General features: G+C 39.5%; 1 protein-coding gene across 1 annotated transcript; it reads right to left on the bottom strand.

Moving 5' to 3' along the window:
- Positions 1-699: 699 nt before the first annotated feature.
- On the bottom strand, positions 700-13,325 carry LOC124289329 (alpha-L-fucosidase-like). Its single transcript, XM_046725943.1, has 8 exons — positions 12,871-13,325; positions 7,162-7,268; positions 6,465-6,595; positions 5,538-5,671; positions 3,718-3,815; positions 3,292-3,424; positions 2,340-2,510; positions 700-1,467 (listed from the first exon to the last, which is right to left on the bottom strand). Exons 1-8 carry the CDS (start codon positions 13,224-13,226, stop codon positions 1,209-1,211), a joined length of 1,389 nt encoding a protein of 462 aa, XP_046581899.1. The 5' UTR covers positions 13,227-13,325; the 3' UTR covers positions 700-1,208.
- Positions 13,326-14,276: the final 951 nt, after the last annotated feature.

The following is a 14,276-nucleotide window of genomic DNA, read 5'->3' as shown; positions in this document are numbered from 1 at the left end:
GGTATGACCGAGATCAGCAACCAGGTATAACCATGACAGAGATCATCGCCACAACCAGTAACCAGGTATGACAGAGATCATCCCCATGACCAGCAACCAGGTATGACCGAGATCATCCCCATGACCAGCAACCAGGTATGACTGACATCATGCCAACGACCAGCAACCAGGTATGACAGAGATCATCCCCATGACCAGCAACCAGGTATGACAGAGATCATCCCCATGACCAGCAACCAGGTATGACTGAGATCATCCCCATGACCAGCAACCAGGTATGACAGAGATCATCCCCATGACCAGCAACCAGGTATGACTGACATCATGCCAACGACCAGCAACCAGGTATGACAGAGATCATCCCCATGACCAGCAACCAGGTATGACCAGCAACCAGGTGATCATGACCAGCAACCAGGTATGACAGAGATCATCGCCACAACCAGCAACCAGGTATGACAGAGATCATCCCCATGACCAGCAACCAGGTATGACTGACATCATGCCAACGACCAGTAGTTGGGAAAATTTAGAGTTCCACCCTATGACCAGTGGACCATGGCAGGTCTCAGGCTCACAAAGAATTCCGACACACAACTGGCGCTGCTCCCTGGAATGTAATTCCTCATATATATAAATATCTACATGTATAGTTCATACTCAAATGACATCTCTATACAGCATTTGATTTCTTGAGCATTTTCTATAAAAATGATCTGATTTCTCACTGTTACATTTTTGGTAAAATTCAAATCTTCAAAAAACAGAGTAAAATATAAAAAAGAATGCTTCGTTTGATATTCTGTAACAATGACAACACCAGAACATATGGTTGCCTGAGTTTTACACATCATACTGAAGAGTTCCCGCAATTACCTCCCCTTAACAGTCTGTGCGTCTCCCTGTGACAACTCTCGGGTTACGTTTGTTCCACTCTTTGATACCCTTGTTCCACTTTAAAAATGTTTGTTCAGTAACATGGATTCCATAAAAGTATGAATGATAAATTCTTTCAAAGCAAGTAATTTAAAAGCAAAAAATTAGTATTCAACCACGTATGTACAAAAATACAATATATCCAAACACAGACCATCTGATCCAAAACAGGATACACAAGGAATAAAAAACATGTTAAAAAATATATCTAAACCATAAAATCACAATGAGAACCCGCTAAACAAATGCATATTAAGTATACATAAGGCATTCTATTGGTTTTTGAGATTATCAAGCTTGAAAACCCAGGCCCACTCGCAAGGCATACGATTAAATGGTATTGTTGGAATCATCACTGTCATTCCTGATGTGGCGCCAGCTTGGAAGTTAAAGTATCCTGGGTATCCCAGCAACGTTACTTTGGTGGCGGGACCCGCTTGTGGGGCACCTAGCTCCAGCTTATCTCCCCTTGGCCAGTGGAGAGTGATGGCGTACACAGTAATACCGGTTGCTGACTTCTTGGATGTGTACCTGTATGTGAAGAACACAGAGAATAAGTGCTGGAAGACTTGGTAAATCCTCAGACAAGCTTGCACCTCACCTTAGAGTCATAGTTTATTAAAAATATCTGGGTTAGACCTGGGTTAGAAATGGTCTTCAGTAACCCAAGCTTGTCGTAAGCACCAGTTACAAGGTGGTCAGGCTCGCTAACTTGGTTGACACGTGATCGTATCCCAATTGCGTAAATCAGTGTTCATGCTGTTGATCACTTGATTGTCTGCCTCAATCATTCACATAGACAATAAGCAAACAACAAAAACAAATATCCTTTCTTGTTATGGACAAATGGATATGAGAACGCTGTGGGTATTTCTACCTTTTGTTCGAGCTTTCAGTCATATCGCGGCAGTCATTTCAATGTGAGAGGCAAGGCCAAAGATGTGTAGATTGTAATAGCAGCAAGGCGAAAAGTTAATTTGCTGGCACACCAAGATAGTGGGCGAAATTCCCAACCTGAACACAACGGAGACAGATTTATGGCACAAGGGTGGATCCAGGATTTTGGAGAAATCCTGCACCCCACCTCTCGATCCGCCCGTGTGTACTTGAGTAACAAGCCGTCAAAAGACAGGGTAAAGTTAAAGGTGCGTGAAAAAGTTGGGTTTTACGTTGTATATAGCAACATGTTAGCAATATAACGACTGGGGACATCAGAAATGAGATGTTGAACAACCCAGTATGAAGGTATTGTATTAAAAGTTGAAATCGTCTGATCGTTGGATTTGGGCGTCGACCATTTAACACTAATGGACAGAGATTGTTTTACTGATATTTTTTTAAAAACACATTTGAGAACACTTGTTCAGTGGTGATTTCATGTTTCCTGTATGTAATGTACCTACCAGACACCAGGTGTCGCTGTGTCGTTCTGGGAAGTCCAGGGTCGAGTCCCATAGATGGCGTCCCCGTTAAGCTTCAGCCATTGGCCAATCTGGAGCAGCCTCTCAGCAAATATTGGGTTGATCATACCGCTGGACGTGGGGCCAGCATTCAGCAGGAAGTTACCACCACAACTGCAGTTAACATGTAGAATACTGAGATATGTAGACTAACATAAAATGAACACATTTCACAAAATGACAGTTCTTCATTTTTTTTAACAAAATATAATAAACAGGAGCCTAGAGACTCGTTATTTTCAGCCTGAAACTACAGTCATCTAGACTTGCCAACACACTCGGTGACTTGTTTTATAGAGTGAGCTCGTACCCTGATGGCGTGGGACGTCTCTCATAATATCAATCTCTAGTTTACTTGGGTCAGGTTTAGAGTCCCCATGCTTCTAATGGACACCCGTAAAGATCCAATACGAAAGTGTTGTAGAAAAAGGAATTCCCCCCTCCAAGCACCTTCGAAAACCACTTCCCGGGTTTGTTTCATAAGCCTAATTAAGATTTAACTCTGATGAGGACATGATTTGGAATATATCTCGGTTTCATTAGGGGCATTTTGGTAACATTGCATCTGAATCAAAGCTGATGGTAAGGGTCCAGTGTCCAGGGTCCAAAGGCATATATACTGAGGGAAAAAAATAAAGGAACACATGAAAGTAGAAGTATTCATATATTCTTTTCCAGGTTTCTTCACAAGCTTTGTATTGCCATGTGAGTGAAAATCGGAGAATAAATAACAGAACAAAGCAATGAAGTGGTCATCCCTTATTTGTTTCTCTCAGTATACATGGTATATGTCATCGTATACACTTGATAATCGAGGATGAAATATGAATAACACTATGGTCAGTGACCTGCTGATAGATAACACAACGATGTTGTGATTGTTTCAGGGACGTACCTGACAACTTGAACAAGCTGAGTAATAAGTTCATAGACTGTGTTGAAGTCTTCAATCTTGGCGTTACGTCGGAAGGCCCATGCATACTTATCAATAGTTGTCGCATCCTCAAACTTGTGTTTCTGTAGTACGCCTAGAAAAAATGTTCACATTAAAATATCTGACTGGCATTGGAAGTGATAAACACACAGGAGAAACAGATAGAGCCAGTCCCTTCAGTTTTTACACTGTAAATATCTATGACTGTCCCTATGCAAGACCCTCATACAATGATTGATACCTGTGAGAGTATCCGGATGAGAATCCGGCACATGAAACACAATTCTGCTCAGAATTGGTCTTCAGCAACCTATGCTTGTCATAAGAGGCGACTAACGGGACCAGGTGGTTAACAAAAAACAAACAAAAAACATATGTGAAACCTACCTGGATTGTACTTATCATGGCAGGTGAAGTATCCTCCGTTCTTACACATACATTCATCTCCCCAGCGGTCGTTCGTCACCACAGTGTCCTTGATGGGGCTGTAGAGGGAGAATGTGAGAAAAGTCTTTTAGGTATGTAAGTAAGTAGGCTTATATTCTAACACTAGCACATTTTTAATTCATACAGTTTGCCCGAGCTCCAGATTAGATTTAGCTCATGTGGGTACTGTACCCACTGTATGTTTTTGGAGTGGGTATTATGAATGTTGAGTGGGTATTTCATTTTCAGTTACCCACTGCTTGCAAATATGTGCGTATTTCAGGCATTTTACTCACCTAAGTATATGTCAATGAGTAAGTTTACTAAGCAGGTATGTTCTGCCTTATGTCATACCTAATCAAAATGATTCCATAAAAAATCACTCATCCTATACTGACAGTACACTTGTCCTATACTAACAGTACAACGATAGCAATCGATGTCTTTTTCATTACGCAATCCATTTTTATAAATATATTCCGTACGCATTTGTTTTAAACTTTTTGCGTATCTAACATTTTAAATGCGTAATTGGTACGCAACAATTATTTTTTCAATGCGTAATTGGAAATTTTCTATGCCTATTTTACCCGGATACGCAGCTTATCTGGGCCTCTGGTTTGCACATCAATTTTTCGATTCTCACCCCAACACACAGCCAAACTCTAATAACACATCTGGGCGACAGCTGGTGAGTGTGATCGACACAACACATAGGTACATTCCTGCCAAGGGTAACTAATCACACAAGAACTCAAGAATATAAATTTACTTGCTGTACAGTGTTGACAATGACCGAACAGCAGCATGCAACTGAGTCAGATGCATGTGACATGACGGGTTGGTACACAACACTGATGTGTTCAGTATTGATCATGGCGATTGCTAGGATTTGGTTTGGTTGTCATTTAACGCCGCACTCAGGAATATTCCAGCTATATGGGGGCGGTTTGTAAATAATCGAGTATGGACCAGACAATTCAGTGATCAACAGCATGAGCATCGATCTACATAATTGGGATACGATGACACGTGTAAACCAAGTCAGTGAGCCTGACCACCCGATCCCATTAGTCGCCTCTTACGATAAGCATGGGCTGCTGAAGACCAGTTCTAACCCGGATCTTCACGGGTGTGGAATTGCTTTAAGTCCTGAGTATTTCATATCTATCAGATCCGACTAAAGCGGGGATCTGATGGCCCAGCTGTGATTTGACTGATTGGATCGTGGGCGGCATTGATCCTTGCTCATCCATTGCCTAAGCTGGACTGCGTCGTAAATTTTCTCACTCTTGCGTTCATTCATTGTGTAAAAGTGTTAGTGGGAACCACAACAGTAAGCAGTGAATGAAAATGGTTTTTCACTGCTTTTGGCAATATACCAGCAATATAAAGGCGGTGACAGAAAAGGGCTTCACGTGTCATCGTATCCCAATTGAGTAGATCGATGCTCATGCTGTTGATCACTGAATTGTCTGGTCCATACTCGATTATTTACAAACCGCCGCCATATAGCTGGAATATTCCTGAGTGCGGCGTTAAATGACAACCAAACCAAACCAAATCCTAGCAATCGCCATGATCAATACTGAACACATCAGTGTTGTGTACCAACCATCTTGGGAACTCTTTAAACAGCTATATCCACACATGGGTACCCGCCGTGATATTGCTGAAATATTGCTAAAAGCTGATTAAAACTAAGCTCCCTCACCGCTGTACCTTATCACAGTAACAAACATCATGAACATCTTTAATAATATTCAACAAGCAGACATTACCTGTCGTTGTACAACCAGGCCAGAAAGTGTGTGGAGTTCCAGTAGGACGACGGCGCCAGCCAGGATCCATCAGACCATATCAGATCGGGCTCGTACTGATTCACCAACTCATACAACTCGGGCATGGTCTTGAACTGAAATGAAACAGAAAATGTGTTATTTCAAATATACACTTGATTTTGGGGGGATAATTTTTATGATTCCTTTAGGAGAAAAGTTGGGTATTTTTCATATTAGTTTACAGTGGACATGCTGGATGTCTTGACACCTTCTTTAAATTGTATGTACTTAAACAGTGATTGAAACAATATTCTCTAAAATATCACCCAACATATACTACTCACACCTTGCTAAGGATCACAAAACTTACTTTAACTTTACTTAAACGTAGATTTATAATTTGAAATTGTATCCACTTAAAACTGGATAAATAATAATATGGTAACCCCTCTTTAGGCAAACAGCCACTTTAAGCTAACCTTATGCACTTGATACATGAGTAGCCATAAAAATGGTTTTCATGGCACCAATCAACCATTTTGCAAATCATGGAACAAGTAACTAACAAATACACAACACATGTCAATAGCAGGTATGGGATCCACAAGATGCAGTGACATACTCAAACCTAGGATCCATCCATGCTTACAATTTAAACCAAATTTTGAATAAGTGTGAATAGTATGAATAGTATACGCTGGGTGTTACATTGATGATATCTTTAATAATAAATGTGTTAAAGTGTACCTAAAAGAGGGTGTCTGTGAACTATTGTTGGATGTTGTGTGGAACATTGACTCATTTAGTGCACACTTGTTAGTAATTAATGTGTATTCCTTTGACAAACGGAATCTCTGACAAAAATGCGGAAATGAAAAGATGAAATATTTGACGCTAAACAAATGTTATCATTATATCAAGGCTCACCCGGACAAAGTCCTGTGTGCGGAATTTGTTCTTCTGATCCTGGAGCCAGTAAGGGTTGACAAACTCGAACAGTGAGTGGTAAATACCAAACTTGAGAATGGACTTCTTCCGGATAGAGTTGGCCAGGTCACCTGAAACAATGTTTACTGCTGTCAGCAAACAACTAAAACTGACATGTTTGCCACTATAATAGTATTAATTAACTGACATCTGCTCATCCGTTTTCTCAATCACCAGTTTCCCCACTGCATTGAAACTCCTACTACATGGAATTTGGGTGTTGGCAAGGTTCCAACAGGACCAGCAGTATACAGATTTGCACTTCAAATTGAAGGTCTGTGCCAAATTGATATATTCCAGTGAGTTTAATAGAGGAAATATGGTATCTTCGAAATAAATACAATGAGCATATTTAATAAGTTAAAAAGACATCTGATTTGGGTGTGTTTAAATAATGAAAGCTTATTCACATGACAACTTGAACAAAACCTATGTTGAGTTAGCTGGATTGAAGGAGGCCTAAATCATTTTCCAATTCTATCACTGTAGGCTTACTGCTCAAACAGGTCTTAGAAATCTACCATTTTGGTGAAACCCATGGCCATGGTCACAATGCTGCCAGGCTAACAATCGTCATAGCAACCAGCTTGAATTAATACCCAAGATCAAGGATCTCTGCACAAATAACACAACATACCCACTAAGTCCCTTTTGGGTCCAACATCCATAGAATTCCAGTTGAAGGAGTGTTTGGTGTTCCAGTTGCAGAATCCTTCATGGTGCTTGGATGTAAGTACAACATATCTGAAATTATAAACCAGAATAGGTCCACGTAGGAAACATACTAAAATAGACACTGAAGTCTTGAAAGCAACTATGTCAATTAACTCACGTGCTGTATAAGTTTTAAGTAAGGATATTACAGTCAAGAAATTTAAATTAAGCCCCACCTTTTCCATTGTTTAGGGACATCTTTATGGACTGATATTTCAAGTAGGGACAGAAACGAATGTGTCCATAAGACATATATCAGGCTACACTTTTTATTTCTGTGTTTCTCATTGCCACTAGCCTGTAAATAAAACATTTGTTGGGTTTTGTATTTCGAACCTGCACTTAGTGACTGCTTATTTAATTGCTACCTTCCTGTGTCAGAGCTGGGAGGAAGGCTGTAGGTAGAGGACAAGTGAACTTCCCAAAAGGCTAAGGGCTAGACATGTTAACATCATTAACATTCTTCCTTCTATACATTTCATTAATTAATACACTTAGATACATCAAGAGTAAAGAAACATTCTAACCAATAGAGGTGTGACGATACAAAAATTTCACGATACGATACGTATCGCGAATATCTTGGAACGAAACGATTCGATACGATGCGTATCACGATATGCTATCTTTAGTTATTTTCTTTAAAAAGGTGTATTTTGATAACAAGAAACAGTGTAAATTTTGACATAACCGTCAATATCAAGTGAAAATTCACAATTTTTAGGTCAATGATACATATCACGATACGAAAAAGAGTATTGATATATTTATTGTCAGAAAAAGTATCACAATTATCGATACTACGATATATCGTCACAGCTCTACTTACCAAGGTATCTAACTTTGATTAATCTAGTTTGATGTTCTCTGCTGCTTTTCTTTGTTACTGCTTCTAGTTGCACTGCAGTCTGTGTTATGGATTTAAAATCTGCCAGCAGATGGATAATATGCTGTATAGTTTATTGGTATTTCCTGAATACCAAAAGGAAATTAGTTTTTGAAGACAGGTATTTTCTTCACTCCTAAAGTGGCAACCTAAAGCAGAATCGAAGTTACAGATATTTTTGTAGATATGAACAAATCAAGATTTTTTAAATTCTTATTTTGTGTTATGTTAAAGAGACCAACCGAACAACCCAACTATCGATCATGGAAGCTGCATGAAATACATAAACATGCTGCCCTAATGGTGAAAAAACAAAGCTCTACAACTACAAGAAGTGCTCACATACTTTTGATGGTATAGTGGTTTTAACCATATCCTATTGATAATGTTATATAAATAATAACTACAACCATACACAACAAACCTACTTCTAAAACACACAGTATGCTAAAACACTGCCTTACTGTCTTCCTATCACACCGACAACACCGCGTTGCAATTTCACAAGAGAAGTAATAGAATATTAAAATCTAAATTGATTATAACTACAAATTGTGACATCTGTCTAAAGGATTATATCATATCAGCCTCTCAAAACCTGGTCTTGTGTCCGGATATGCTGCAACCAGGATGGGAATTTAGTGAAAGTCTCACTCAAATATAATGTTTGCATAAAGCAGAGCTAACTTGAGCAATACCACAACATTGTTACTTATATACTACATTATTGTACCATCTCACACTCTGGCCAAGCATGAGGTGAGGTTTGCGTTTATTTGGATACATGCTTCACTGCATGTGCAAAGAAGGCAACATAAACATTCCTAGAGAAACATGCTTCATAAGAGCAAGGTATCTTTCAGTTTCGCTTTTATGTAATAGCAAGGAACACTGAGCTGCGACTTACACATTAAAGGCATAATGTTACACATTTTCAACAATATTTATGCCTATACATGTATTATATATATTGGGGCATATGCACTCACTTTAGCTTCCTATGGATGCAATAAAAGACATATTACCCCTTGCCTGAAATCGATACTTGAGAGGCGAACAACTTCCAAACAGAGAACACTTGCCATATATGGAATGTAAACAATTGCTCCATACATCGAAAACTGCCTCACGCGGTGTTGTCAGTGTTTGCCGGAATGGTTTCAATCACAAGTTGTGCATATGATATTTGTAAAGAGAGCTCCAAGGGACACAACTCTATGGGGTTCGCTTGAAAAAATGCTCGGCCAGTTAAGAGCGCAAAAGTCATTTAACGCAACATTGCATTAATTCATTTGAACTTTTTAATTTAACATTCTAATCTAAATACATAATTTGGGGGGGAATAAATGATTTGCAGGGGTTAACCTCGACTCACAGTCACAAACATGGGGGTCCCTGAGACCCCTAATTATTAGGTTTAAGGGTCCTTGCTGGCAATATGAGGGTCCTATGAAGTAACAGTGTACAGAACTGTACGATTTGATAATTTCTTTAGACCCTGAAATGACTCATTGATCATCTGGACTGGTGGATGAAATGATGCATGTAACTGCTGTGAAAGAAACAACCAAACACTTAGCAAAGTCATAGATATATTGTGGGTACAGTGAATAATATTGTGAGTCCCCGGAGATGCAGTGAATTTTTTTTCTGCTTCCATTCTCTACATTTCTGCACACAGGATGCACATTTGCGCGTCGCATAAAACCCTGTATATGGTAGCTTCCCTCAGGGCTGATAGTATTATCGAGAGAAATGCATTATTTAGTTTTCTAGAAGTGTGGTGTGACATAGTGTCTTTAACGATTTGTACAGAGGCTGGCTGGCAACCAGACAGTAGGGGTGAAACGGTATACCGCGGTATTAGTAGAACCGCGGTATTTTAGCGATATATATTACCTCCGTTAAAATAACTGCTGGAGATATAAATTATTCTGGTAATGGAATAGAAATCCTTTGATGTTATATTTTCAGGTCGTTTTTACCTGAATCACCGGTAGATTGGAGCTAAACATAAGTACACAGCTGATTTTGAATTCCGGCTTAGTTGAATAATACATTTTTACTTGGTCTTTATTCCGGGTTATGTATAATGCGGGTGTCTCTTAACTCGGGAGGTCATCCATAGACCCCCAAGACCGGCGTTATGGCGAGGGATAACTGCAATTATGGGTATAGATCTGGTGGCTTTCCCATCACAGTTCTTAAGCCTTGTCACAGCTTGTGTTTGTTTGTTGTTGCTACCATCTCATTGCAAGCTATATCAGATCAATAAACATTTAACGACCAATAAAAAGAGAAAGTAGCTTTCTCAAGCTAAAACAATTTGTTTCAGAATGGAGAAATACATTTGGAAAAATGAACTTTAAACGATATTTTGAATGAATCTGAAAACTGAATAAAACAAATTCTGGAATGTGCCAAGATTGTGTAGCAGTAGTTCCCAAGGACTGTGGAAAGTCTCTAAATGTTTAACCGACTGAAATGAGAGATAGACAATGATTTAGAGGCAAGGACAATGACTGTAACTGTCTTATGACAACTGCGTTGAGTCAATTTGTTTAATTTATTTACCGGTATCTGTGATATGTCATCAACAGAGTCACATACGTCAAGATCTTATTTGTGGTTTGTTTTTAGGTTTTTTTTACCATGAATATATCTGGGACGTGGTGATTTCACTGCAGTAAATGCTGATGTGATTTTAGTGACTTGGCTACTTGCCATTTTGCCATTGCTGTGAGCTCCAAGGTTCCAATGATGCTTTAGTTGTTCTATCTTGTCATGAAATGACAGTTTTGTTCATTCAAAATAACAAAGATTATGGTTATTTTTTTCCACGATAATAAACAATGTTAAGTTTGGCTCTTGTTGTCAGTTTTCTGCATCATGATCATAACTCATATACCGAACCGAAACGGACCGAACCGAAGGCCTTGTACCGCAATACGTACCGTACCGTGGTAAGAGCGTACCGTTTCACTCCTACCGGACAGGAGGTTTCAAGGATACAAAGGTTCAGGTTATCAAACAAAATGCTTTGTCGAATCATTTCCATTCCAAAAACGTTGTGCACACTCAGGAACGCTCACTATTGTCCGGAAACTTGGCTATCCAGCTATCTGTTGTATTCTAGAATATAGGACACGACTGCATACATAAACACAATTTGGTAATCCCCCTTTGACCCAAATCCGACACAGAGGATGATACTATAAATGGTGGTATTGTCTGTGTTGCGATTATATAAAATACATTACAGGTTGACACGGTATTAATCCCTACAACTGGATGTTTCCAAGTTGAGGATCACAATATTATTTTCTACTTAACATGTCTATCAGTGTGGGGTGTTATTTATATTAACCACGGTATGGTTCAATAAAATTCTAAATCATTCAAATTCTTTTGTCTCTGATGTTCTTACTCAGTGCCAGGAAAGCCCGAATTAAAAATCACTGAACCAAAAGTATGGCCGGTAAAGTCCCACTGTATTCTACCTATATAATTTGAAATGTCGCTTTCTTGGCCCATAACATTCTCTTTTTGCCTGCAGGTATTGTTTAGGTATTAAAATCAGTGGACTGTACTAATCCTTAGAACAATGGGGATTTAAGGCTATAGTCTGTATTAGAAACGCATGCAAATAAGGAGAAACGGTGAAGTTTATCACATCTTGTTTATTGCATATAACACCTGCAAATACAATAAATAAACGTATATGAAACATTTGACAAATATGGTGACATTTTTAATTTTACTGACATTGTATGTAACAAATAGACAACCTTTCTTACAGCATCTCCACTGGACAGTTTGGTTTCTTCTTGATTTCACCAAAGACCATATAACATCTATCATATGGTCTCTGATTTCACTCTAAACTTACAACCATTGAATATTAAACTCTGGCCACTCCAGATATTGGGGCCCATTTCTGGTGTCCCCCGCCGTGATATTGCTGGAATATTGCTAAAAGTGGCATAAAACTAAACTCAGTCAGTTAGTCAGATATTGGGAACAAATTGAACACATGCCTTTGCCATTGTAGAATGACTTGTCATAAATTAAATTGTTGCTTTATAACCCCCATGTCTCATGTCATATTTGATTACTTTCAATGACTGAGTTCACTAATCATTATAAACTGTGGTCAGTGTGGTCAGTGAGTGAACTTCTTGATGGTGAGTGAACATCACTTACTCAAACTGGCTATAATTGTGCAAGCACTGGCCTGGTAATCCTAATCCGCTGATAGCCGAAGTGCAGGCAAAATGAGAATACACCATTAGAGTCGAGGTGGCAACAGAAAGTTTGGCATTATGACATCAGGTTTGCTTACACAACACTAGTTGGATAACTTTCAACTGGTTACATAACACCTGTTTCAAATAACCAACATTATCTCATACAGATATTCAGAACACGTGCGTAATAAAATTCAATATGATCTTTTCAATGATTTAAGTAACTGTTAAAATCTACAAAAGCATGAAAAACTGCAGTATTTATCGCCAATACCGGCCAATATAATGGCCGTTTTGACGTACACTGTTTTGTCCAAGGCGTTTCAGACTGACCATGGTTTAATATCTGAGTCCGTGTAGTGTCAACAGTCATCATACCGTTGGGTATTATGGCAGAAATATCATGACAAAGGCAAGTTTCGCTATGCTGAATTAACACTGTTACTGCAGCAATGTATGTTTGCTTGGTTGATTTTACTTCTTGTGCTATTGATCTCACCTTGCTCCAGAGGCGTTGAATATCTCCGCCCATTCGTCGGGGTTGTAGAATTCAGCTGTGAATTGAGCTGCAAAGTCAGCATAGGTAAAACCTGGTCTGTAGTTTTCCCTCATAAACTCCACAACGTCCGATCTGTTTTGTCGCCAGTACTCCTGGAACCAAGCTCCAGCGTAGCTTGGAACAGAGAACACCCCCCAGTGAAGGAAGATGCCAAACTTCGCCTCGTCGTACCAGGCCGGGAGGGGCCTTTGATTCAGTGACTCCCATGTGGGGTCGTAGTGGACACCTGCTGCTAATGTCACAGTCAACAGCGTAAACAACAACAGTCCAGCCATGTTGGCTGATCTTGTATACATATAAGATATCAGGATGTGGAGCTTGTTTTATCTGAATCACATGACTCGAAGCTAGTCACGTGATCGGTGTTGGTATGGGCGCTTTGTGAAGTTAAGCAGGTGTTTCGCTCCCCATGCGCGTCCTCAAATTATTACATCAAGAGACGGGGCCCAGCCCATTTGTGAAACCAGTTTCAGACTAAACGTACATGCAGTGAAGGACTAGTATTTTCACAGTACATTCTGCATGCCCGGTTTGTGATTAAACAGAATATGTTCCTGCCTCTTCTAAACACTTCTTTTTTTTTCGAATCTCAACATTTAACCCCATCACCTTATCTTTTGTGAAGACATGTCCATCTGGTAACAATAACGAGTAATGAAAAAAAAAGTAAATTGCCTTCTGCCATACAGACCCTGAAATAAATATACCTTATACAGACCATGCAAGTCTAGAATGTTTGGCAAGTCTAGATTACCACAGTTTAGTATCTGGGTTCTACATTAAAGTTTAACCGTATACATCAAGGACCGTTCGGCAAAATGGATCGATGTTAGTCATTTAAAGTGCAGTCACTAAATGGCACAATGTTAAAAATTTAATATAAAGTTGACAAGGGGGGGGGGGGAGACGGGCGGGGGTTAGCCTAGTGGTTAAAGCGTTCGCTCGTCGCGCCGAAGACCCGGGTTCGATTCCCCACGTGGGTACTATGTGTGAAGCCCATATCTTGTGTCCCCCGGCGTGATATTGCTGGAATATTGCTAAAACGGCGTTAAACTAAACTCACTCATTCTAACAGTTGGTTCATGTTCTGATGGGATTGATGCTATGGGTTTCAGTTAGAGCTTACTCTAACCCAGGTCTTATGCTTACGTGATATCGGAGCTATCTGCAAAGATTTGAACTACAGACTTGGAAAAGTAAACCTGTAACCCGACAGACGTTACACATGTTTGTTTGCTGTTTAACCCATGAGGCTACGACTTTGTTGGTTTAGAGTATTAAGTACATGATCCTCAAGTTGAGGCCTAGCTGAGTTGAAGGAGTATCTTCATGTAACATTGGAAGCG

Source organism: Haliotis rubra, unplaced genomic scaffold (genome assembly GCF_003918875.1).
Source record: "Haliotis rubra isolate DU_JTF1 unplaced genomic scaffold, ASM391887v1 Scf44, whole genome shotgun sequence".
In the NCBI taxonomy this organism is placed as follows: domain Eukaryota; kingdom Metazoa; phylum Mollusca; class Gastropoda; order Lepetellida; family Haliotidae; genus Haliotis; species Haliotis rubra.
Note: the sequence above shows the minus strand (reverse complement) of the source record. Positions and strands in the feature narration are given on the sequence as shown.